Here is a 24974-nt window from a genome sequence, read left to right as displayed (position 1 = left end):
CTTGAATCGAATGTACCCTGATATAAACCTTTCTTGAGGCAAATGTACAAATGCATCGACCTCACTCCTTCACATGTTGTGTGTCTGTCTGCTCTCAGTCACATGTCTTTGAAATGATTTTAGAAACTTTCCATTGCGTCAAACCAAATCCTGGCATTTTTGGCATCGCTCCAGACTTGGATTTGCCTGAATGTTTTGGCGTTTTCTTCTTTGTTGGCTCAGAGAACTGTCTTACTTCAGAGGAAAGATCTTGCTTCTTTCTGACATTCTTTGAATAAACCCACCCCAGATATGTTTTCATTTTCAAGTCAGTGTTTATTCACGTCTTCATCAGCACAAATGAAAATACATTCGAGTACTTCAGTTGCATATGTATTAACGAATGTTTTGGCCTCTTGCATTTGTGATGCAGCAATCTACAGCAGTGCAGTCATGTACCTGTTGATTAGCAGAAAGCTACTATGCATGTTTCACAAAGGTAGATTACATTATATATTACATTAGCTATACAAGTCTAAATATTAAAATGATATTGAAATTATATTAAAAAATGAAAAGGACAAATTTTGATAATAGTTTTAATTACACAAAACTCGTACTAGATAAGTGCTGCGCCAGTTAAAGGTTCAAACCATTTCCCACTGTTTAGGCCCTGAAGCTATTGCACTTTTAGGTGTTTGCCATTAGTAAAGGTAACAGGTAACATACCCGCATAGTATCAGTTTAACAGTACTTTCCTGCTCTCAGTCAGCGCAGTCTGCAAGAGTTTGATTAAAATAATATTTTTTTTATTTACATACAAGCAAATATTAAATTTACAAACATGGAATTTTAATTAAACAGTTTTCATTTGCAAAGGAAATTTGGAATTTTTGAGTTAAGCATTGCAGTATGACAATCACTGACTGCAACGTGCACATACTTCATTTGTAAGCCTTCAAATTTGTTTCTCAACTCTGTCATGAGGACATTAACAAAGCTGACCCACGCATTTGTAAGACACATAACCCTGTAAAGAAATCAGGAGTGATCAGGCAAAAGTATTTTCTTTTTTTTTAAACTGTAAATGATATAATTAAATCAAAATTATAAAGCATCACAGAATAGCAAAATCATTAAACAAAAATATGACAATAAAGGAAAATACAGAGATGGTATCTGATCAGACGTTTTTACGCCCTTACTTCTTAATACCGCATGTTGCCATCAACAGCCTTCAGTCTTTTGTGAGGTCCTGTTGTGCAGGAGACCTTTTATTGTCTCAAGAAAGCTGCCAAATCTTCGAGGCAAAAAGACTCCAGGTGCCACAAATTATTGTGTGTGTTAGCCCAATAATGCTCAACCATATGTTAAGGAAATATTCATTTTAATTGCCAACATATTTCAATAAAAAGGAAAATAAGCCAATTAGGAGCTCTGTACTAAGTGTTTAATTGAACAGCAAACATTAGCTCTCAATGAACCACAAGACTGTTAGATGATGAGATAGTATTTCCTCACTTCCCTTTCAACTGCTGGGACTCTCAGAGGGTTTTCCAAAACTTTCTACATCTTCTGATGCCTCCATAGACATCTGTTTGTGTATGTGTGTCCTCCGGTGTCTGGCTAGGGAATGGCTCCATGAAAATCTGCGGCCACAGGTGGCGCACAGATAGGGTTTTTCTCCCGTGTGTGTCCTCTGATGTTTAATCAGTGACGTGTACCGTGTGAAGGTTGCACCGCAATCGTTGCAAATATACTTATCTGATTTAATGTGAACATTTTGCATGTGTTCTTTCATGTTGCCCAGCTGTGAGAAGCCTTTACCACACACAGGGCAAAGATGCGGTTTCTCTCCAGAGTGGATCAACGCATGGATGTTCAAATCTTGACGAGTATAAAATCCTTTCCCGCAGACAATACATTTGTATGGTCTTTCCCCAGTGTGGCTCCGCATGTGTCTTTTCAGTCCCTCTGAGCGGGAGAAGCAACTTTCACACAAGCTGCATTTGAAGGGTTTCTCACCGGTGTGGGAGCGGAAGTGTCGACGGACTGCTGAGGCCTTGAAGAAACGCATCCCACAATCTGGGCAGCTGTGAGGTTTGTCTGGCTGCTCCTCGTGGGTTTTTTCATGCGCTTTGCAGTGGCCAGCCTCAGAGAATCCCTTCCCACAGACGGAGCAGGTGAAAGGCCTCTCCCCAGTGTGCATTCGCAAGTGACGCTCCAGTTTGTTAAGTTTATTAAACGTCTTCAGGCAGTATGTACACTGATGAGGCTCCTTTGGTTTCCTTAAATGCGTACGTTTATGCCTCTCCAACCGTGAAGGCCTATTGAAAACTTTTCCACAGTCAGGACAGGGATGCTTGTTAGTCCTACTGTGGAAAACCTGGTGTCGAATCAGCTTCTCTTCTTGTGAGAATGTCTTCTCACAAATGTGACATGTATGAACAATCTTGGGCTCCCTTGAGTGCACAGGTTTGTGCCTTTCTAGCCTACTCGGTTTGCTAAACACCTTACCACAGACAGAGCAACAGTGACGCTTGTCTTTTACGTCTCTCGCTGGCTCTTTGGAGTCCTCCGACTCAGTGATGTCGGAGTCTGAGATGACCTTCACAGTCACTTCAGCTGGACCTGATAAACAATCACATCAAAGAATATACTCTTTCAACTTTACTCAGTAAACCAACTAATTTGACTTGTGCATTAGTCGTATGATGTTAAAAATACAAAGAAGCAGCAACACTTACTTTCGTCTGACGATTCTGTTTTAATGACAGGTGATGTGTCTGGACCCATGACTGCAGCCTATTTTTGTGCACTACAAACAGAGAGAAAAATTATATCAGCATTGTACACCAGTGATTCAGTGCTGATCGCATCAGATGTATATAATAAAACCTAAGTGACACTGAATTGGAAAAACTCAGTGTTGAAATTTCTTAATTTGATGGGAGCAACACATCTCAAAAAAGTTGGGACAGGTACAACAAATGGTTGTGGCACTAATTAAAAAAAAGGATATTTTTAACTAAATAGCTTAACTGGCAATAGGTAAGTAACATAAGTGGGCACAAATGCAAGTTAAAGCTGTATCATGCAAAAAAGAAGCCATATGTGAGCACGGTCGAGAAACAGTAATCTTCTCTGGGCCAAAGCTACTTTAAAATGGACTGAGGCAAAATGGAAAACTGCTCTATGGCCAGATTAACCAACATTTGAAATTCTTTTTGGAAACCACAGATGCTGTGTCCTGCAGACTTAAGAGGAGAGGGACCATCCAGCTTGTTGTCAGCACACAGTTCAAAAACCAGGTTGCATTAGTGCCTATGGCGCTGGCAGCATATACATCTGCAAAGTCTCTATCAATACTGAAAACAACTGAAGGTTTTAGAACAACACATGCTCGTTGTATATTTCAGCAAGACAATACTAAACACATATCGTGTCCATCAATTTCACCAATGCCGTGTTTCCATCATGGTACAGTACAGTGTGGTGCGGTTTGGGACAGCAAAGCCCTGGGCCAGGTTTGCATTTCGACTGACTTCAAGGGAAGGGTACCAAAAATGGGGCTGGTTATTTTGGTATTATTCCTAATGGAGACAAAAATAAACACATACTGTACAGTACCAAACCATTCCACTCGGTAGAAACATCAAGAAAAGTCAAGAAAAATAATTTAACGCATCATGAGAAAAAAATCATGCAATGACCCAGGACTGTAGAGCAGTTAGAATCCTGCATGACAACAACAATCCTCTCCCACAACTCCTGCAACTGGTGTTAGGGTTACTTCCCAGACATTTGTGTGTTGTGAAAAGAATAGGTGATACTACACAATGGTTAACATGAACTTTTTAGAGATGTGTTGCTGTCATGAAAGACTAAATGAGTTCAGTTATTTGGTTCCAGCAGTGATGTTCATACAATTAAGATACATACAGTACATTTGTCCTTCTTACAGCAAATTACAATATAATGAGTCAGCTTTAATGGTAAAATGGTGGCCTAAGTAAAGCAAGACCCAGCCAAAAATACATATAAAAGGCTTATTTTAAAAATGAGACACACAAATATTACCAACGTATTTAGCTCCTAATAAGCAACGCTGCACTAACAAATGTATTAAACTGACGCTATACAAGCAAACGCGGCTGTATAGGGCAATATGCAATATATCGCATTAATATGACATATTTAGGACTGATTTTTTCCTTTTTTTTTTTTCATATATTCATAGATGAACAAACCCCTACCACTCTTTGGTTAACGTTAGCATCGCTGCAGTGGCTAGCAAAGCTACACTGTCTAACAGTGACGACCTAGCAGATGCTAACGCTGTGGCGGTCGCCAATTACATCGTTTTCGATTCAGCGGGAAATATGATTTTGTGGTCCACCTTTATAACAATCGTTCGAAGCAACGGAGATCAAACCTGTTTTTTCCCGTGGCAAACTGCTTTACAGTTTGATGTAAATAATCGCAGTAGCTTTGCAAGATGTAGCACGGGGCTACTTTCGTTAACATCCGGGGTGGGCGAAGAAACGATTCCCTACCCTGTCTCTGATTGGTGGATAATAGCAGGGTTGTATAACCTTAACAAATCACTACGCTTCATGTCGACAGATAAACCAATCAAGAGCCACATAGAGGCGGGTCTTCTTTCATCTCAGATGGAACGATAAAATGCATTTTTTTAATGTTACAGTGAGTGTTATACTGCAGTAAAACATGAGTCAATCCCGCAGCCATTCACTCTCAGCATGGTCAAAACATCCGCCCCCGTTTGCACTATATTCTTATACCTATGTAAGATAGGTAGCAAATGTTAACACAGAAAGATGTTTTTTTATTCATTATTATTTGACTGTCCAATCCATGCTTGCTGTTAAAGCAACACAATGTAGTTTTTCAACCTTCAAATAACGCCTCAACAATTATGTTGCTGGTTCATCAACTAACAACAGCGTGAATGGCACCTCTGTCAAAGCCTGAGCAGGTCCGCATTGGCACTTTGGAACTTATGATTCCATGTCTGTGCCACTCAAATGAACTACAGAAATCCACTTAATGACATATGTCATAGTCAGGACATGTTATTGCAGTCATCGCATCCTGCCGTCATGTCTCGTTCATAAATCAAATTATTCAAACAATGTGTTTACTAAGTAATAGGTTATATCAGCTGTGTTCAAAATGCAAGCTATGCAAAATAAAGCACTATCGTTCTTTTGTCATTTTTCAAACTTCAGAAGTTAAAAGTTTGCTTTTATCATCCCCTGAGGGAAAAATTGAAGCACAGCCAGCGGTAACCAAAGTAAATAAAAATAGACACGGCAACATTTAGTGACAATGCAAGTCAAGCAGCCACACAAATGAATGCAATAATAACGTCTGTTTGTTCTGTATCTGTATCCTGAAGACAGCAACCTGAATTCATCTGCTATAGGATGGCTGGGGTCAGCAAGAATTGACCTGGCCTTCTTTAAAACTCTGGGCTTGTACATGTGAGGGAGATTATTCAAGGTTGAGCATGTCACACCTTTACAATGCCATGTAAACTGGTCCTGTTTTTCTGAATAGATAAAAGTGAAGGTTAAAACTGATTCAATAAAACATGAATAAAACATTTTCATAAAAGTTCTGTCAACCCCAAAGTTGCGTTGATGGGCTTTCTTGCAAATCAAAGGTCAGTTTGTTGTTAAGGCTCGTGCCAAGTATTTGTACACGCTCCACTATTTGATCATTTAACAACACTGGAGAAATTGTATTGGGATTTTTCTTTTACTTAGACACATTAATGGTCAGATAAGCAGCTCCCCACAAGGAAAAGTTTTCATTGGCCGACTGTGAATTGAAAAGACACACTTGACCATTTTTGGACATTTTAAATTCTTGCAATTTATGTAAAGGTTGGGTCAAATATCTTTTGATATATCTCAAAGTAAAAAAAAAAAGTTTTAAATAAGTCACACAAGCAGACGATGAGAGAACTACTCTAATCATCACATAGTACAATGGTGCATAGTTTTGTATCAAACACATATGAACGGCAAATCATGCGAATAAATGGAGGAAAACAGCTAGACATCGACATAAATCCAGGAAAAGCATAGTTTTTTCTCAGAATGCAAATATTGTACATTACACTGGACAACATTTTTCATTCTTCCTTTATAATAGATTACAGGGTTTTGTTTGGTAGAGTTGCATTCATTCTGTATATTTATTTTGTTTGTGAGAAATCCTTGAGGATGTGAACTATTGTTCAAGTAAGCTTGTGAAGTTCGGCAGTAATAGCAACACAATTGAATTTCCTGACATCAAGTACAGTAAATCCTCAGATTTCACAACATGTCAATACATATAATGTATTTGCATTTAGAAATCAAGTCCAGTCAAACAACATCACAAATTATCAAAAAAGAAAAAGAAAGAAAGTCAGAAAGAAAAAGCAACGCTGCTCTTTTGCTATTTTACTCAGGGGGAAAACAGGGAGAAAGAGAAATAGAGTTCTGGATGCCCCACACTTCCAGGGACTGGATCTTGAAATGTGCCTTGCAGAGTGGGATGCTCTCAAATGTGTCACATTTCTCTGTGAATCCTCCCTCTAGGTCTTCTTGCAGGCAAAGTGCATGCCCCCCATCACCACCTGAGAGAAGACACACACATTATATCAGCTGGCTGACATTGCTGTGGACTGGTTAGAGACGCCTAATTATTCTGACAAAAGAGTAGGTTGTTGTACCAATGATGAGCTGCTTGTCAGTGCCTGCTATGAACTTGTTGGCTTGTTGCTCCTTGTGTCTCTTTGGCTCTTTGGCAGTGGTGGGCTCATCTGTTGGGGCAGTGAAGGGGATGGTCAGGTAGCTCGGATCCTGTGGAGTCCCAGCAGGACAGGCCAGAGTGGTGGTGGTGACTGGGGAACTGCCCCTCATGGACACATGGGAGGAGCCATTGTTCCTGATATGAACCTGCTGTGGGAAAGCTCTTCTGGTCATAATGTTGACCATAGTCTGCTGGTAGTGCTCCATGTTAGGACGAAGCTGAAGAAGCAATTATAATTCATACATAGTTTAAGGGGCATCCCGGTATATAGCTGTGAATATAATACTCCACATATGAAGTTGACACAAACATTTTTACAGGAATGTGTCTCACCGTAAAAACGAAGCATTCCCCAGTTCCAATATATGCAAGTGGCCCGGAGTCATACTTTCTTCTTTCTATCATATCTGTTGACAGGAAGGCACCAAAGACCTGTGAAATGACAAATCTTTCAGCTCTCTCCATTGGTTATCATCATTATTAGCGTAATGACATTTAATCATGAAATGAAACCAGAATTAAAAAGTTAACAAGTTACCTCTTCATCCGTCGATTTGATCATCAAGACTGCTGGTTCATGTCCCTCCACATGCGAATACAATCTGTATGGGAGAAAAAACAACAACATACATTTATGATGTTTAGAACCTATAATCTACAGTATCACTGATAACTGAAAATTATATTTTACATTACTCAATTGTGATCAATTTGTAGAGCAATAAAGCACTGGGACGCATTTTTATGTGATGTATTGTTTATTCTTTATTGTAAAGCATCAAAGTAAGAGGAGAATAAAATGTCAGTTCAATTTGCAAATCAGTAAATACTTATTTTCTATGTGAAGCATTTGATGTGGCATTTGTTTTCGCACAACTCGTTTAGAAAATGATTGTTTTCAACTTTTAACTTGACTTGCCACCATTGAGCTGTACGTCACTTGACATTCCTGCTCAAACAAACATGTTGATAGTGACAACACCACTGAGTGCTGTTGTGCAATCAGACCCACAGGAATCTGCTGGGACGTGATGATTAGAGGCAATTCATCTATAATGATGATAACTGGCACATGCATATAAAGTCTATATAAACCCATTAGGCGTTTGATGTTAAAGGTTACTTACGAAGTGAGACTTCTTCCATGTTCAGCAGTACTAAAGAGCCTAATGGGACTGAAAAGGGCGAAGCGTTCAGGTATCCAGGCCCAAACAACTCTCATCTCAGTCCCCGTCACAACACTGGAGCTGAAGTTTGTGAAGTCCACTGTCTCGACAGTCTGCCTTTAAAGCCATTTAAAAAAAAAAAGAAGCACATTTGTACCTTTTAAAATGACACATAGCTACTACAAAATACCAATCTATATACCAATACCAATACCAACCTCCTCTGGTGGATGCTGACACCTTTTTGCATGAGGGAGTCCTTGTTGGCATTGAACAGGAGGTTGAGCTCTCTTCGTATAGCCATTGGGATCTTGAACGCCCTCTGCAGGAGCTTCTCTGCTGTGCAGTGGCGAGCTATGTTCTGCACGAAACTTTTCATGTCCGCTCTGAAGTCCTCCACGTCCGCCACTCGAGATGACACTGACACTTTGTAGAGGCTGAGCAAAGCCAGTGCCACCCTTCAAAGAATTAAGTGAAACGGGTGAGCTGTTATGCTTCTCCACAAGAAACCACATTGAAGTAAGGATTTTGATTATAAAATGAAGCTGCAAACCTGTAGAGGACCTTGTAACCCTCCAATAGGTAGACATCCAACACTCTGATGGCATAGGTGAATGGAAGGTACGCAAAAATCCACATGATCCAGTCAGAGTAAAACTCAAAGAGGTTCTGGTGGGAGCTGGCAATAAGCTTCCGGATGCCCCTGCAGCATCTGTTAGCCAGATCTCCAAAAGTCATACAGGAAGCGCGGTAGGTGAGGAAGGTCTGGTCAATGTAGCGCTTGTTGAGGTCTTGGTAACAGATGAGTTTTGAAACGCTGTAGAAACACTCGGCCTCATCCTGGCTGAAGTGGAGGATGAGGGAGACCAAGGCTGGCAGAATGGGGCAAAAGTTCATGTCGGGGAAGTGTTCGCCAAGACAAAGAATGATCTTTTTAACAGAGTTCAGCCCTGCTTTGTTGAGACAATATCTGGGTATGAAAAGAGAAAAAAAGATAATACAGTTTATTTAGCCGATTTGTAAACTCTTTTCATGCTCATCAAATACTGTAAACATCCTGTTTTTAGCATTTCTTATTATTATGATAGTTGAACTAACATCTATCAGTCTTAATATAGAAGACGGATTGATGGATGTACCTTGGTATTTCCTCCGCCTCCATGTACTCTGGGACAGGGTGGTTGCTCATTTTCTGTTCTCCAAAGAGCTTCTTTGACAATTCATAGTAGACATCTCTATCTGAAGTGACAGACTTGCTGCAAATACCACATTAATCCACATTCAGATTATTTGATTTAGTTGATTTAAGTAAAAAAAATAACCTACATGCTGATTTTGCAAAGTTAATAAAATACATACATAAATGTGTTTCATAATGACTGAAAATACATTTTTAATACAGTTTTCTTATTGTTTTTTGTCTTCATGATACTTCATGCTTGTTCTCACCTAAAATTGATGCTGTGAATGATGTGATAGTAAGCTTTGGCCCTCAGTGTATGCGGTGTTGCCCAGAATCCTTCCCGGCCCATGGCTTTCAGCTGCCGGTGCTCACTCTCCACGATGTGCTGGTATCTTTCTGCAGCTTCTGGGTCGATCTTCTCCCAGTCTACAAACTGTCCGTACTTCATTCCAGAGTTGGAGCTAATCTCCCAGTTGTCTGACTCTGAGATGGTCATCATGGACACTGATTTAAGATTGCCTTTACTGCCTATAAGCAAAACACAGAAACATGCATTATATTTGATATATATATTTATATAATCAAATCGACATGATAATATAAAACTTTCAGTACCATTAAGTTCTCTAGAGGCTGAAAGTTTGTGCGGTTTAGACTTTGACTTCTTGGCAGTGACTCGAGCTCCATTCTCTTTTTTTGGCACTTGATGCTGTGATACCAAGCTTGCTTGCTTTGAGTTGGAGTAAAGCTCTGAAGTATCATAACTGTAAAAGGACCTGGGGAGTTAAAGGAGTTAATTCAGGATTTGTTACGTATTCAGTAATAATTAAACTTCTGCACTTTTACAACATTAAACACACATACAGGAAACTTGTCATTGCTCCCTGATCTGATTACTAACATAATAAAGATGATACATTATTTATCATAAAAGAGTGTGAATGTAACAACATACCTGGAACGAGGTCTAAGAGAAGATTGGTCTGTCTGTGGCTGTGTGCCATAGTTCTTACTGTCTTCTGGGCTGTAATAGGAGTGAGATCTTTGCCTGCTTCTGCCTCCTACGACACGGTCCAAGTCGTGGTCAGGGGATGTGTGAACTGAGACGGAATTCATATTTCCACAATAGGAGAATTCTGGTGTTCTTGAAATGTGAATCATGTCCAGACTTATTCTCCAAAGAAATGCAAGTTTGACGTGAATATGTCTGCTGGTATCAACTGTCCATTGTAAGGATCAGGGCTTTATATAAGCCTGTGGGCTGTGGCCATGTGAACTACAAACATGGTTTGTTTACGGTAATTTGAGGCACTCGGAGTGATCTGTTTCACGTATTCTCTGTTATACATTCAACATACAGTGTCATTTTCTGAGAACTGAAGCAATCAGTCTCTGGGCAGCATCCACAGTGCCACCATACTCAAAGTAGAGGAATTAAAATGCACCACATCACATTAAAAAACTGATTTTTAATGTGTATACGCACAATTGTGTCCTTCAAATAACCCTACAGACTGCAGTGAAACTGCCTTTTTTTTTTCTTGTGGTGCACAGTACAACCTCTCCCTTATCACAGTGGGCTCTTTAAGACTTCTGCAGTTTACACATTAACAATGACATGTTTATTTGTATTGTATAAAATAATCCTTTCCCAGAATAGGGTTATCCAGAGACGGTGTGTCATCATGCTGGGTCTTCTTGTAACAAAGAAAATGCCAAACAAATATATTCCAAGAAGTTCCTAAAGGTTATTATTTGACACAACAGATAAGTGTTTTTGATCCAAACAGACACTGTTTGGTTATGAAACATTAAACCTCTACAGGTTCTTATCTCAGATGTGGGCTTCACATGTAATCAAGTTGAACTCTTGAATCCTGTGAGTGACGAAAGCAGGCAGCATCATATACATCATTTTCCATGGAGGTCGGGGTTATATGAATTTATGCTTACATACTATACTAAGTCATTTATCAGGTACACATGTTCAACTGCTCCTTGCAGTGGGTTAGGGTTAGCAATGCAATTGTCTGATCAGCAGCAACATGCAACATTTAGGCATGTAGGCATGATCAACACCAGGCCTTCTCAGAGACTGGGTCAGGAGGACTTACTTAAGATTCATGAGTATTTTAATTTTTTTTAATTACACTAAAATTAAATTAAGATTTTTGATTCATTTGTCAAACATATTTCTTTATAAAATATCTAATTTACATATCTAAAGGGTGTTACACAAATGGTAGTACTATGAAGCAATTTTTCAAAACCCATCTGGTCACAAAGGCATTTAATAACTAGAAAATTCTGCTGAGAAATTTTGATCGTGTCTGCTTCTTGCTGCTGATTTGGGGGGATTAAACCTTTAAAACTTGAAGTAGAGAGTGTGTGAGAGAGAGAGAGAGAGAGAGAGAGAGAGAGAGAGAGAGAGAGAGAGAGAGAGGGAGAGAGGGAGAGAGAGAGAGAGAGAGAGAGAGAGAGAGAGAGACTGACTCTTGCAACTGTTGCTGCATAAGACTGTCATTCAGCCTTAAAAATAGGTTAAAGGTAAACAAATGTTTCTAGAACAGTGGGATGATCACATTACACATTGTGTAAGGTTGGCTGTAATGGCTTAAAATGTTGTTTAAAAACATGATATCCCTGTATGTCAAATAAGTTGTTTTTAAATCCTAATTGCACATGTTCTTGAAATAATTTTATTTGTTACCTGTGGGGGCGCAATTTGCAAAACGAAACCGCGACACTGGAGTCAATTGTCCCTCTCAGCTTGCAGTACCTACGTCAGACCCAAACAAGCAACAGATCTAGCATCTGATCACTGTCGAATGGTTTTAAACCAAGGGGAATTTCTCTTCATAGCCAAGTTTTTATCACAATGTCTCAGGATCTGTGGTAAGTAATACTGGAAGGCTGCAATAGCGTAGTGTTTACTTCTATAAATGACACTGATAGCTTACCTTTCTGTCTCCTCTTTTGAAGTAGTTGTTGGCACGTCGACCAACGCAACATTAGCTAAACAACAAACATTAGCTGACTTACAGCCTTATCGAGCAAACACATACACTTGTTTTTTTATGTGTATAAAATATGGCGGCCATGGGGAAGAAAATCGTACGTTGTTCAACCGTATTTCTACCTTACAAGTCAGGCTAAATCGTGGTTCCGTTTGGTACAAAGTAGGAAAATGGAAATCCTACAAATGTCACATGATGAATGCAACGCTTCTGATTTCCGCAATTACACGTTGACAGTCTAGAGCTTCTATGCTAAGCTTTAAGGAGTATGAGAGGGCTCCTTCAGCTTTCACGGAGAGTTAATGGGAGTATTTGTTGGATTTTATTAGGGGAACCTGGTATTTTTTATATTAAACTACGATTTATTAATGCAATTCTCAAGTTTTCATAAAATGTATAAGATTTGGAAACACACTTGTTGCTTGTTCTCATCGTGGTCTGACTGGTCTTTTGTTTTCCTCACTGATAGAAGGCATTCAGAATGTTTTCTATGAATGTTTGTTATGAGAATATATACTGTAATGCATGATTTGATCCACTAGGAGGCAGCACCATCATTACCACATAACTTGCTCCCTATGAATTAGTGACTCCTTGTGTTAAATGGTCTTAAGTCAGTGCTGGCTCAGGTTTCATGGTATCTCTATTCTATTCATTTATTTATAGGTTACAGAACTATGATGCCACATGTCGCCTGGCACAGGAAATTGCAGAAAACATTCATGAACGTAACAGACAGCAGAGAACAGGGGGAAACCCTGCAAAGGTAAGGCTCAAATAAAGTATTATTGTCTTGAAATAGACAGCAGTTTCCTTCTTATTATTCTGCTGTTTTGAATGTATTCTGTCTTTTCAGATCAACATGACACTACGGGCTTCACAGCAGAAGCTGAAACAGAACATTGCCCAGCTCAAAGAAAGTTTGCTGCGAGCTTCATCATCTCGACGCATGTATCCTTTCTCCTTCAGCAGTGGAGGTTGTGAGACCATAGCTGCATTTGAACTTTTTGCTGTGCAAGGTTCCAAATTGAGTGAAATGAACAGAAATGAATGCTTTCTTGCTTATCTCCTTCAGCATAGGATACACTATACTATCCTTCCTGAAAAGAAAAATATTTCCCTTGTGGTGGCAATATTTAAAGCAGGGTGTCATTGTAGTTTCTGTTGAAGCGTATCCATGTGAACAATAGAGCAAACATTTTATGCTTGTTTCACGATTTAAAACATACTTTAGAAGATGTGATTCTGTTTTGGTCAATGAACTTAACTCTAATTTTAGGCCTGCAGCAGTACTTGTGTCACTACTCATCTTCCAAGTGTTAAAAATAAAGTTGGTTTAATAAAAAGCCTAGTGATAGTGAATTTATGTTTATTTAGTCAGACAGACAATGTTTTCCTCTGCATGCAGTGGCAGTTTGGTTCCGATAGAGGGCATTAGAATGTTTTTAAAAAGGTTTACCCCATAGTATTTCAAATTAAAGTATTGTCAACCTTTTGCATGACCTTAACATGGCCTCATCAGAATGCAAGCAGAGGCAGACAGGAGGCAGAACCTCATTGATGACCTGCTAACCAGAGAGAAGCAGCTCAATGCAACATTCAAGGGAGATATCACAGAGCCAGAAACCCCCAGGTATTTCAAAATTGGTAGAATAATCACAAAAAAAAGCTGTAATCACAAAATCTCACTAAGCACTTTTTTTTATGGGTGTGAGCAAACAAGTTCTACGATTTCTCTATTACACTGTTTGATGCATATCTGTGAATCTAAACACATTTATCAATATAAAGCATTATTTAAATGAAGTGTAGCAGTTGAGTCCCCCATGTGAGCCCTGGAGATGGTTTGAATTTACCAAAACAATAGCTTATTAATTGAAATAATAGGTCACTTTTATTATAGATTTATTTCAAACTACAAATATATGCTGTTGTCGTATCCCCATGGCATGGTGGGAACTTTGTCCAAAAAGGACAAAGTGCTGTAATAACAAGTTTGTTGTTTATTTAGTTCAAGAAAATCCCTTTTGTCTAAGATGTTACTATTCATTCTGGGACTTTCCTCTCTGAGGTCTGTGTTTCTAAATATAGGAAATCTACTGCAGTGTGCCCAATTAAAAATAATGAATGTCTATCTCCTTGACTAGAGAGGTCATAGTGTCTTTTCTGCTTCGATGATATACCACTGGTAACATTCTGTGAAAGTCTTTGCACATCCGGTGTGACCCATGTGCCATGACCTCTCCCTGTGCTATCGCTTGAAAGGAAGTCTGTCTGTCTGCAGTTTTGACAAGGTGCATGACTTCATGGCTAATTCTTTTTCATTAAGAGATTTGCTCGCTTTGCACTGTTGATCACATATTTGGCGCTCCCTGAGATGGACACACACAGACACACAGACGTGGTGTTGTGGGGACCTAAATTTGTCTTTTCTCATTAAAACTGTCTCAGTGTAGTGGTGTTAAGATCTTGTGTCACCTAGCGACATTCCTGTGCTGCACACAGGAAGTGATTTGTCTTATGTCAACACAGATTGAGGCAACAGCAACATTGGGCTAGTAAAGCGGCGTAAAGTTCCCGTTAGCTGTAATCATTTTGCGTGACAGAGCCTGTTTTCAGATGGATTATGCAGGATTAAAATAATATCACATTTTATACTAATAATAATAATTGGAAAAAAATAACCAAAATCTATGCAATGCAGCTTTAAACTTTAGATAGAAACTTCAACGTAATGTCCTCTGAAGTCATGGAAACACAACTGTGTGTACGCATGCAAATGAATGAGGATGAATGAATGATTGCGGTGTGGTACCGTGATGAGTCTATTTCCGTTGTCAATCATGTCTCCTTATTTTTTAAATTTAACTGTGTTCTATCTGAAAACATGGAGGGGGCAAGGTTTATGACATTTAGTGCAGTCAGCCATCAGGGGACATTTGAGATATTTGGCTTCTCCTTTGGAAGGCTGGCGTGTATCTACATCTTTATATACAGTTATTGTGGAGGTAATCCTTGGATTACATTGTATGATACATGAAGGTGACTGCTTTCAAGAACATTTTTGCAGCACTCTGTAAAGTTAAACTCTAGGTGGAAAATCTAGGTGTCATCTGAAAATGAACGTTTTGTGGGGTAACTGAAATAACATTAGAGTGAGAACAGTAATCACAGTTTAGAGGATCACTTTCACTGATGTCTTGAAATGAGACTGCCTTTCTCTGATATTGTTCTCAAGCTGTGGCTTTTGCGATTGATCTCCTTTGCCGTGCTGTGCACAGGCTTTCAACTTTTTACAGACCACACACCCATTTACATAAAAGGCTCCGTTAAAGAATCTCAAATGTTTGTTGCTAATAAATTAGCGTGGCATATACAGCAATCATGTGGTCATATGGTTTTTAGTTTGCTCAGTGTGACCTAAATTTAACAGTGATATGTGGTGGGTAATTTGGATTTGTGGGTAGGACGAGGACCCGTTCCCGCTGTGTGGTCTTCGAGAACAGAATGTGGGAGGTGGTGGATTGGCCATGCTTGAATAATCTAATCTCCTTTTTTTTTACTGAGCATTTTGAGTAAGAGAAAAGACATGGAGATTGCAAAGTGGAATTTAATCTAACCTGAAAACAATGCATTCTGAGCATCTCCATTTCAGAAGAGATGGACATGGTGCCCAGATTTGAAAGCTCAAATAGTTGTAATTGGTTAAATCTTGCCTGTCCAAGTCACTCAGTCAGGACCTGGGTGCTCAGGATCTGATGGCGGCAATCTAGTGCTTTGTGGCTGCCAGAAGATGTGCCTGACTGATTTTGGCACTCCTCACTGACTGGTTAATTGGATCTTCACACACTGGGAACTTGCATGGAGGAAGTGGAGGCCTGGCACACAGCATCATAGTAATCAAACATGTCAGTGAGATTACCCCGAATGCCTTGTTTCACCTACTCCTCTGATGGTATCAGGCTCAGCCGGGCAGCTTTGTGAATGGTCTCACAATGGTTTACTGACCACTTGAAAAGCAGCTTGAAATAGTCTCCACACTATTTGGGTGAGAGAAAAGCACTGTTAAGCATTGCTCATAAAAAAAAGAAGACATTAAAGGTGGACATTCAACAGCTCTCCCTTTTTGAAAGACTGAGTTAAATGTACCAAGAAAAGACTAAGCTATACAGCAGTAGAGCAGTAGAGAACTACATGTAGTTTATGATAGTGGGATTATTATTATTTTCTATATCTAAGGTGACACAGTGGTGTGATGGTTAGAATGATTGCTTCTTGTTTTCATATGTTAGCCCTGTGGTTGACCTCATGACCCTCAAAAAAAGAGAGGCCATATTGCTGGCGGATGGTTTTTATTATCATTGCCATAGTCATCGATAAGCCAAAACACGCGGCTCGGGACACTATTCCCTCCTTCTCAGCCAGCATGGATAAATCCAGCTTCTCACAGAAACCCTGCACTCATCACTGCAAGACAGACACAGTAGGGGTCTGAAACACAGCTTTAAGCTATTAGTAGAAGAATGGTTTTCATACCACACACAGCAGTGTTTAGCACTTCACTGTAAAGCGCCAAAAGTTCTCTGGTCTGTCGCCGTGTCTGAGTGAAACACTCCCCAGCAGTCCATAGTCCTGTGACCGATTTACATGCACTATTTTTACACTGCGCCAGCTAACCTGGTCATTTTCAATCACTGAAGAACTTTACACTAAATGAACAAATAAATACTTTTCGCTATGATCTAAGGGTTTTGTCAGAATGAAAAAAAATCCCATTACTGGAAAAAAAGGAACATGCTCCATACAGATGTGTTTGCTGTAAGAGCTATACAGATGTGTATTGTACCCCTTATCTTAGCCAGAAAATATTAACTGTGTTTACTTATATGGATAAAGCTCCTTGATGCATGATGCATGTGACTTGTGTGTTGGAATGGTGATTGACAGACAAAGGGTACTTTTTTTAAATCTACGTTCAGCTGTAGCCCCCTGTTATGATTTGTCTCTGATACTTAAACGGCCGTTGCTGTTTCATGATTTCATGTCTCCAAGACAACGACTACATTTGCACCATTTCCCCGAACAAATAATTGACCCTGTTTCTTAGGACGACACTGATGGCCGGAGGGGCAGGAATGAGTGGTGGTGATGCAGCCAACCCATGGCTCGTCAATGAGTCGGAGGAGACCAGAGGTTTGACCTTTGGGGAGATTAAACAGCAACAACATCGAATCATTGAAGGTAATTACACATGATTGAATAAGAGCCATTTGTAATATTAATCAGTGCTGGTCTGGCAGTAATCTTCTCCTACTAAGTGATTGTGCTATCATGTTTCCAGGTTAACAGTAAAATTAACATTTAGACCAAATATTATACAGATGAATGGATAATGCATCTCATTTTTGATGATGCTTATTGTCGCAGTGCTGTCATGAATGTGTATCACATAAGTTTCCATTTAAAGTGTTACCTTTGGTTAAATTGGGGAAAAGATATGAAACACCTTCTAAAAGAATGTGTGCTGGATGTGAACTGAACCATAACAGCCTTGCTTTATTTAAATGGTCATCATCGAAATGACGTATTGTCAGCCATTGCCTACTTTTTTCCTGTTTCCTGACTTTGACACAAGTTGAACACCCAGATGTTGGTTCACCTGACTCCATGTGACACTTCATTGCCGTGTCTCTATGATGACTCTGGTTATTGTCGATTTGGGATCAGAGATTCCTGCTAAGACAGTGGAACCAAACCTCATGGTGGTTTTGACTTCTGGGATTCTTTGTGGAGTTGGGTAATGTTGAGCCTGAACCCAAGGTCATAAAAAAATCCTGTGGCAGAGAGCGTGTCAAACGTGGAATACTCTATAAGCCAAATTCTTTTCTTTTCTTTTCTTTTCTTTTCTTTTCTTTTCTTTTCTTTTCTTTTCTTTTGCTCTTGTCTCCTCTCCACCTTCACTGTTTTTCTTCTGATAGCAAGAGTAAGCCCTATGTGGGGTGAAGTCCTGAATGAACTGGTCATACCTATTTCCTAAACACTTGTCTCATTATATGACCAGCAGAGTATATTTTAATTGTCCCCCTCTTAAAGTTCTGACCTTCTGGTAACTCACAAAATGATTCTGGTGAAAATTCTTTTTCTCTGCCTTGTTTCCTGGCATACACAAGTTTTTTTTTTCCATATTGAAATGTGTCATATTTAACATTTATTTCCCCTCGCTTCCCAGCCCAGGATGCAGGCTTGGATGCACTTGCAGCTGTCATCAGCCGACAGAAGATAATGGGCCAGGAGATCGGCAATGAGCTGGATGAACACAACGGTAAAGTTTAATGTTCATGTGTGTCTGAACATATTCATCAAAAACATTCCAGACACATTACACATTGCAGTGTGAAAGCAATCAGACCCATTTGTCCAGCAATGGAACAACTTGCCTCATGTAACATGCTGAACAGTGATACTCCTGTGTACACACACACACACACACACATTTGTGCAACATTTGAAGTGAGGGCCCTCATAGACATAATGCAATCCCACTCACTCACTTTTCAAAAATGTCCTCACTCTGTATTGTTTCTATGTTGTTTGGTCCTAACAAAGACAATAGCACTCACACACATACAAACACATCTAAATCCCCTTTGTTAGAGCTAGTGACCTTGCACTCATACATCACAGCTGTCACAACCTTGTTATACTTTGTCTCAGAGGGAAAAGAACATCTCTCTTTCTACTACTAAAAGTCCTTAACTTAAGAGTTTTGTTCTCTGGAAACAGATCTGCTAATGGGGCTTTGAGTTATTTCTGGCTAAATACATCTCATCAGTCCATAAATAGCCTCCATCAAGGATAGAAAGTGTTGCACAGAACAGAGGGCATCCTTCCAGGTTCAGAAAGGTGGTACTTGAGACCTAAAACCTGTGTACGATCATCTATCAAGGGGTGAACAATAAAATCCTTTAATGCATCGCTTTCACAAGATAAATTATAGCAGTTAATATGCTCCGGGGTGTTTATTTACAGAGTAGACGAAAGGCACGCTTGTATTCCTATTGTTTTTTTATCATTATAATGCAAGGTGATATAGTCATTGTCAATTGCACTAAATCACATCATTACTCAATGCTCGACACCTGCACATGATATACTGTGATTAGAGGCTGTTTAGCTAACAGCAGCAGTCTTTGACGTACATTGTCGCATTTATAGTTTCATTTTCCATTTTGAAAAACTAATGGGTCAAATGGGCGTATGCAATCTTCTAATTATTTAAGTTTAAATTAATTGTAAAGCATGGGTGTCCAAACTTTTTTCTAACGAGGGCCAGAATTGATAATGTGAAGATTTCCAGGGGCCAATGGTCACTTTTATAAAAATTAAATTTTCACTGTCACAATTATCATTTTTAAATGGAACTATAACCAAATCTAAGCCACGCAGGAGTGAAAAAATTAAAAAAGAAAAAAATCCAAACCATAAATAATACATTATAAAACCGAGGGTCGTGAGTGGCCTACGGGTCGGACTTTGGACATGCCTGCTGTAAAATATACTTTCTAACTTACAGGGTGCTCCTCAGAACATGCATTATTTGGCCAGCTTCTCTACTGATAAGCATAACCAGAAATGCATAAGAACCTCTAGGTTGATAAAGGAGGGCAGTGTTACAAAGTAGACCACAGCAACAATTAAGAAGTAGTGAGACTGAGTGACACTGCAGCGGACTGGTCTCTGAGTCACAGACACTTATGCAGGAGCAGTGTGTAGAGTCTAGACTTGTATGTCTCTCTCCATAGTTTGCCAACATAGACCTTCAATGCACAGTAAAAGAGCTTCAGTTGGGCCAATTGAATCTGCCATTCTGGGTTAAAGAGGAAAAAAATGTGTAAATGCATCCTCCGAGTTTGTCTGGTATGCGAGCTGTTGTATTTTTACCCTAGCAACCAGCTTCCACCTGGGAAAAGAAGGTGTTGTACTATTCTGCAATATCCTGTCTGAACAGTTGTACCCAGACAAGTCCAAAGGAACAAACGATCTTGCCTTCTGCTGGGAAACAATGGCAGATGTTGGGCTGATTTTGGTTTACACCAATCGTAGAAGGGAAGGGAAAGCTGATTGTGTTAGACCGCCCTCCTGTTACCAATATTGAACAAGAGACGGATCATTGCGCTAATGCTATGACTGGTATGTTTTTCTTCTCCTCGGTTTTTCAGCTTGATGTCAGTGTTTCCAATAATATGAACCTGAGTGGGTGATGGGAGAGCTGTAACTGAGAATTTGACCATCTCCACTGCAAATAAGCATGAAGGCAAATGGTTTTGGCTCTTGAAACACTTGTCTGTCACTACTCTTGTTTTTAGACCCCACAGGAGTGTTAAGTATAAATTTGATGTGAACTCAACACTTTGCTCAGAAATATCTATAGCACCTGTTTGTATTATATTTGACTTCATATTTCATAATCCACAATTTATGGGTAAGCCTTTGGTTTATAAGACGCGCTGACATCAGGTAATGATTCACTTGGCCTACAGGGCCCTGGCCTTCCATAGCTTTTCTTCACCTCTCTTTTCTGACTTCCTCTTCTCCTTTGCCTCACTTCATCAGTCTGTTAAGGACCTCATCCCCATTCATTTCCCCTGCTGCCTTTCCTTCTATGAATCTTATACCTTCTCATGTTGAGTTGTAAAGTGTTGAAACATGCAGAAAATAAATCATATGTACAGATTCAGAGGTTAGTGGCTGCTTAGGTGTTCCCGAAGTCTGGTTTGGTGTTTTTGTAGTAACGCACACTTTTTTTTTAATGAATAATTGGAGAACCACATTCAAAGATGTAGCAAATATCAGTGCTTTTCCATGTCCTGTTACTCCTTATGTGGACCAATCCTAAAGTGATTTTTTTTAATCATCATGAAATTGTCTTGTAATGTCTCTAAAAACGTAGGTAGTGTTGTTTGCTTGTTTTTTTTTTCTTTTCAACCCATTATACAGTATGTTGTTTGTGTTGTTATTCATGCTTTGAACAGTCATACACCTCTGAAAAAAGATGAACATGGTATAGTCAGTTCAAAATACTCAAACAATAAAATTGCCAAAGACTTTTTTTTTTATTATTCTACTACTGACATTATAAAGTTACAGTGTAGTAGTAGTAGTAGTAGCAGTAGTGTGGCAATTCAGTGCAAAACAAAAATGTAAATAAGTAACGTAGCTTTCTGACTTATAGATGGGTATAGTTCTATACTGTATGATTATCGCGATAACTTATTCATTCTTTAGAAAATAGGGACAGTACACATTCAGGAATGAATTTGTACATTGTGGCAATTTTTTCCATCTGTCGTTCCCAGGGAGGTGGATCTATCATAAGCGCCATTTAAAAATGAACAGTCATGGACAGTCACAGAGACACGTAAACCTAGTACAACCATAAATTACTTACAACTGACAGATATTCATATTTTTATATATATATGTTAGAAATATCCTTTATATATAAGGAAGGTTAGATAGGTCTAAGTATGGAGCCTTGTGGGACCCCTACTGGGCATTCCGGGTATGGTGATTTGACCTGTTGAACTGCATAGATACAGACTTTATTTGAGGTATGGTGGGTTCTGATACTTCTTACTTCCACAATATAAAATGTTATAGGATATTTTAATGCTTCTGAAGAGCGGATGGATTTGAGTAATAAAGCAGAGTAAAGGCAAGGGTTCTTGTTGATCTTGACAATTGGTGTATAACTTTGGCGTTCGACTGTCTTTCCGTCTTATAGGGTTCCGTTCCCCCCTGATCACTGTACTGTGTCACTGTTTTCCTATAAATAGATTAAGCTCTTTGTAGTTTGGCTGCCCAAGTCAAGCTCATGACCCAAGTGCAGTGGAGGTTGCAGTCATTTCCTTTTGTGAGAAACGATTCCGGCTTAGGTCAGCAAGGAAGATGACCCTTTTCTGAGGTTTAGAGATGAACCCAAAGCCCTCAGTCACTCTCTTCTCAATTTTAACTGGATAAAAATGGACTGCATTGTAGAAATCAGTTTGTCTGGCCTTTATGTGGCACGTTACATTAATTCATTGCATACTGAAAATGTTCCCATTGTACTTGCCAGTTGCAACGAAATGGGAAACTCAGTCATGATTGTTCTGTGTTAAATTTAGCTAGACGATGCTCTGTCATCAGGTTTTTTTTTATATATTTCTTACATCATGTTACCAACGATTCATTTATTTTCATTTCCACTATAAATGTTGCCAAAAATAGTCCAGTACATACCAACTGAAATTACTTGAATCTGCAGTCTTCTCTCCTCCTACCAAGAAAAATCAACACTCATTTCACTTTATTAGTGTTGATATTTTTCAGTTTGTGGCTTGGAACATGAACGTGACTGCAAGAGTTAAAGACTCTCTCAATTGCTAGATTCTTTTTGGTGCTTTTTTCTGACTTGTGTTTTAGTGGTAATAAAATACTGCTGCTCTGACACACCATATGGAATGTACTCTAAAAGCTCATGCACTCATATTTAATTCTACATCTTATACAGACAGTGCAGTTAAAAAGCATGTGATATAGCCAAACACAGAATTTATAATCATATATATATATACAGTATACATATATAAATACAGCACAACACATTATGTTTAGCTCACAGCCTCATCTGGATCAGCAATGAAACAAACAGAATTCATCTGGACTTTTTAGGTTAAATGTATCTGCTTCAGAAATGGCCATAAAAAAAAATTATTCAAATGAATCAAGACTCTGACATTTTTCCCACACACTTGTCTCCACAGCCACGTAATTTTAATAGACCTTTGACAGCTCGAGCAGATCTGTTCTCAGATTAACTAAAACAACCATTTCCTTTCCATGTCCTGACCTCCTTTTTCCTCTCCGTGATACAAAATGTTTTTTTCCTGCTCGGTATTCGACCCATCTTCTCTGAGAACACAGCTACAGCCACAGAATGTGTGGGGAGAAAAAGACCTTAATTTGTATTGAAATGAGGGTCTGGAACAAATTTTAGATTGATCCAAGAGATTCTTTCATTGCAACAGGTCTGACCACATGTGCACTCCATTTGTCTGAGATTTGGAGATAAGGAAAGTGAATCCCATTTTGGCATGACATAGAAGCAGCTTTGGTCCAGGGACAGTCATGTATTATGTAGCCTTTTTTTTGTGTCTCTTCTCTTTTGCACTTTGGGGACTTAAATTTATTTTTATTTGGCAGAAATTGAAGATACTTTTTTTTAATTTTACAACCATCTGATATAAATTATTATTTTTCATCATGGCAAAATTAGCTTTTTATATTCATAACAGCTGCCGGGTCACCTCGATTGACCATTTTGGACCAACATGTATTTGCGATAGCCCACAAAGGACAAACAAAATATTTTTTTATTTTGATGCTATGTGTAGGCCACATAGGTTCTCCAATATATTTGGAAGGGAAGGTTGAGATGAGGGATATACAGCTGCAACATGCAACTTCACCAATGAGTCTTGGTAAATTTGACATTTTACTCTTTTACTATACCTAATATACAGTACTGTGCAAAAGTCAACATTAGTATTTGGATTGGAATGATGTGACTGAAAGTTGGTCTTATATATCAGCAAACTGTCGATGAGTTTAACTCATACAATATATGTAATGCTCAAGCACGTCTTGAATAAACCTGGTGTAAAAGACTTGGGTGTATTTCAATGAACTGATTGAGATATATTTGTATTATGGTCACTATTGCATTGATAAAATAACAGATTTAATGGTGGCTGATACTTTTACATAGTGCTATAAATACAGGACAATCGTATTGCTTCAAAGAACCTTGTCAACCAGCCTGATTATTCTTAAGGTAAAAATGTTCTCTCAGTTCATCAGCCAGCTAATACAACTATAGCCTACTCCGATAATGAACCTAATATGTGGCTTATAATTTAATTCTACATCAGCACGGGCCAAGCTGGGCAGCACTAATTACTTCCAAATAAACAGCAGAGTGAGAGGAACGAGATGCTGCTGCAGCACAGTGACATCAGCAGGCGGCTACCCCAGAGAGAGCATAGCTCTCCACTTGCTTCTGCGTTTAGAAACAGCTCTGTGAGCAAATAAACCGTACTAATGATGACACTCGGCAGAAAGTCTTGATTGATTGATATACCGTTTGTTTGATTTGCTGGGTTTGAAAATGAGGCTGGTAGTAGTGAGTAGTGCTTTCCAGAGGCATGATGTTTAGAAAAGTGCTGTTGTCGTCAGAGAAATGAGAACATCGTCTGGTGGTGTGACCACCAGACTGGCTGACTGATGTTTGACTCTGAGGAATATAGATGATGGCGAGTGCTAACACAATAATTTTCTTTTTTTGGTCTATGTTTCTCATTCCAACATGGATTTTCGCTCATGCAAATAGTTTTAATAGGTGCTATAATGAGTGTGTATTATATAGCTCATATCATTTCATTTGAAAAAGGTGTACCAGTTTTATTTTTTTATGGAAAGTGGCGCCTCCATTTCTGTTATGTAGTTATTTTTTTGTCTGTCGGGTAAGTGATATCAGAGTACATTAGCAACCATCAACACCATAGCCCTATGGATCAAATGAACCCGACTTGGTACATTTCATTTTTTTAAGAGACATCTCTTATTTAAGTTTGATCAAATTCAATACTGCAAAACAGTACTTCACTATAATTCAAAACAGTGGTGCCTTCAAACACCTCTTAAAAAACAATTTAGAATGCGATCGTATATTTGCTCACACATTTGCTGACATGGCAGGTG

The 24974-nt window shown here is 39.0% G+C and overlaps 3 protein-coding genes across 3 annotated transcripts in view; 1 reads left to right on the top strand and 2 right to left on the bottom strand.

Annotated features, from left to right (window-relative positions):
• Positions 1-310: 310 nt before the first annotated feature.
• On the bottom strand, positions 311-4547 carry LOC131467380 (zinc finger protein 239-like). Its single transcript, XM_058641246.1, has 3 exons — positions 4415-4547; positions 2727-2797; positions 311-2610 (listed from the first exon to the last, which is right to left on the bottom strand). Exons 2-3 carry the CDS (start codon positions 2773-2775, stop codon positions 1508-1510), a joined length of 1152 nt encoding a protein of 383 aa, XP_058497229.1. The 5' UTR covers positions 2776-2797; positions 4415-4547; the 3' UTR covers positions 311-1507.
• Positions 4548-5964: 1417 nt separating this feature from the next.
• LOC131467379 (TBC1 domain family member 24-like) lies at positions 5965-10398 on the bottom strand. The gene is made up of 11 exons (XM_058641245.1): positions 10112-10398; positions 9772-9932; positions 9423-9684; positions 9113-9229; positions 8527-8943; positions 8192-8431; positions 7935-8090; positions 7346-7409; positions 7141-7239; positions 6728-7025; positions 5965-6631 (listed from the first exon to the last, which is right to left on the bottom strand). The coding sequence occupies exons 1-11, from the start codon at positions 10315-10317 to the stop codon at positions 6456-6458; spliced, it is 2196 nt and encodes a 731-aa protein (XP_058497228.1). The 5' UTR covers positions 10318-10398; the 3' UTR covers positions 5965-6455.
• Positions 10399-11918: 1520 nt separating this feature from the next.
• The window catches only part of stx8 (syntaxin 8), a 43384-nt gene continuing 30328 nt past the window's right edge, over positions 11919-24974 (top strand). The window contains exons 1-6 of the mRNA XM_058640500.1: positions 11919-12051; positions 12840-12939; positions 13030-13124; positions 13696-13806; positions 17281-17414; positions 18403-18495. Coding sequence (XP_058496483.1) covers positions 12035-12051; positions 12840-12939; positions 13030-13124; positions 13696-13806; positions 17281-17414; positions 18403-18495 — 550 coding nt within the window. The 5' untranslated portion in view covers positions 11919-12034. The remainder of the gene's footprint in view (positions 12052-12839; positions 12940-13029; positions 13125-13695; positions 13807-17280; positions 17415-18402; positions 18496-24974) is intronic.

Source organism: Solea solea, chromosome 10 (assembly GCF_958295425.1).
Source record: "Solea solea chromosome 10, fSolSol10.1, whole genome shotgun sequence".
Lineage (NCBI taxonomy): Eukaryota > Metazoa > Chordata > Actinopteri > Pleuronectiformes > Soleidae > Solea > Solea solea.
Note: the sequence above shows the minus strand (reverse complement) of the source record. Positions and strands in the feature narration are given on the sequence as shown.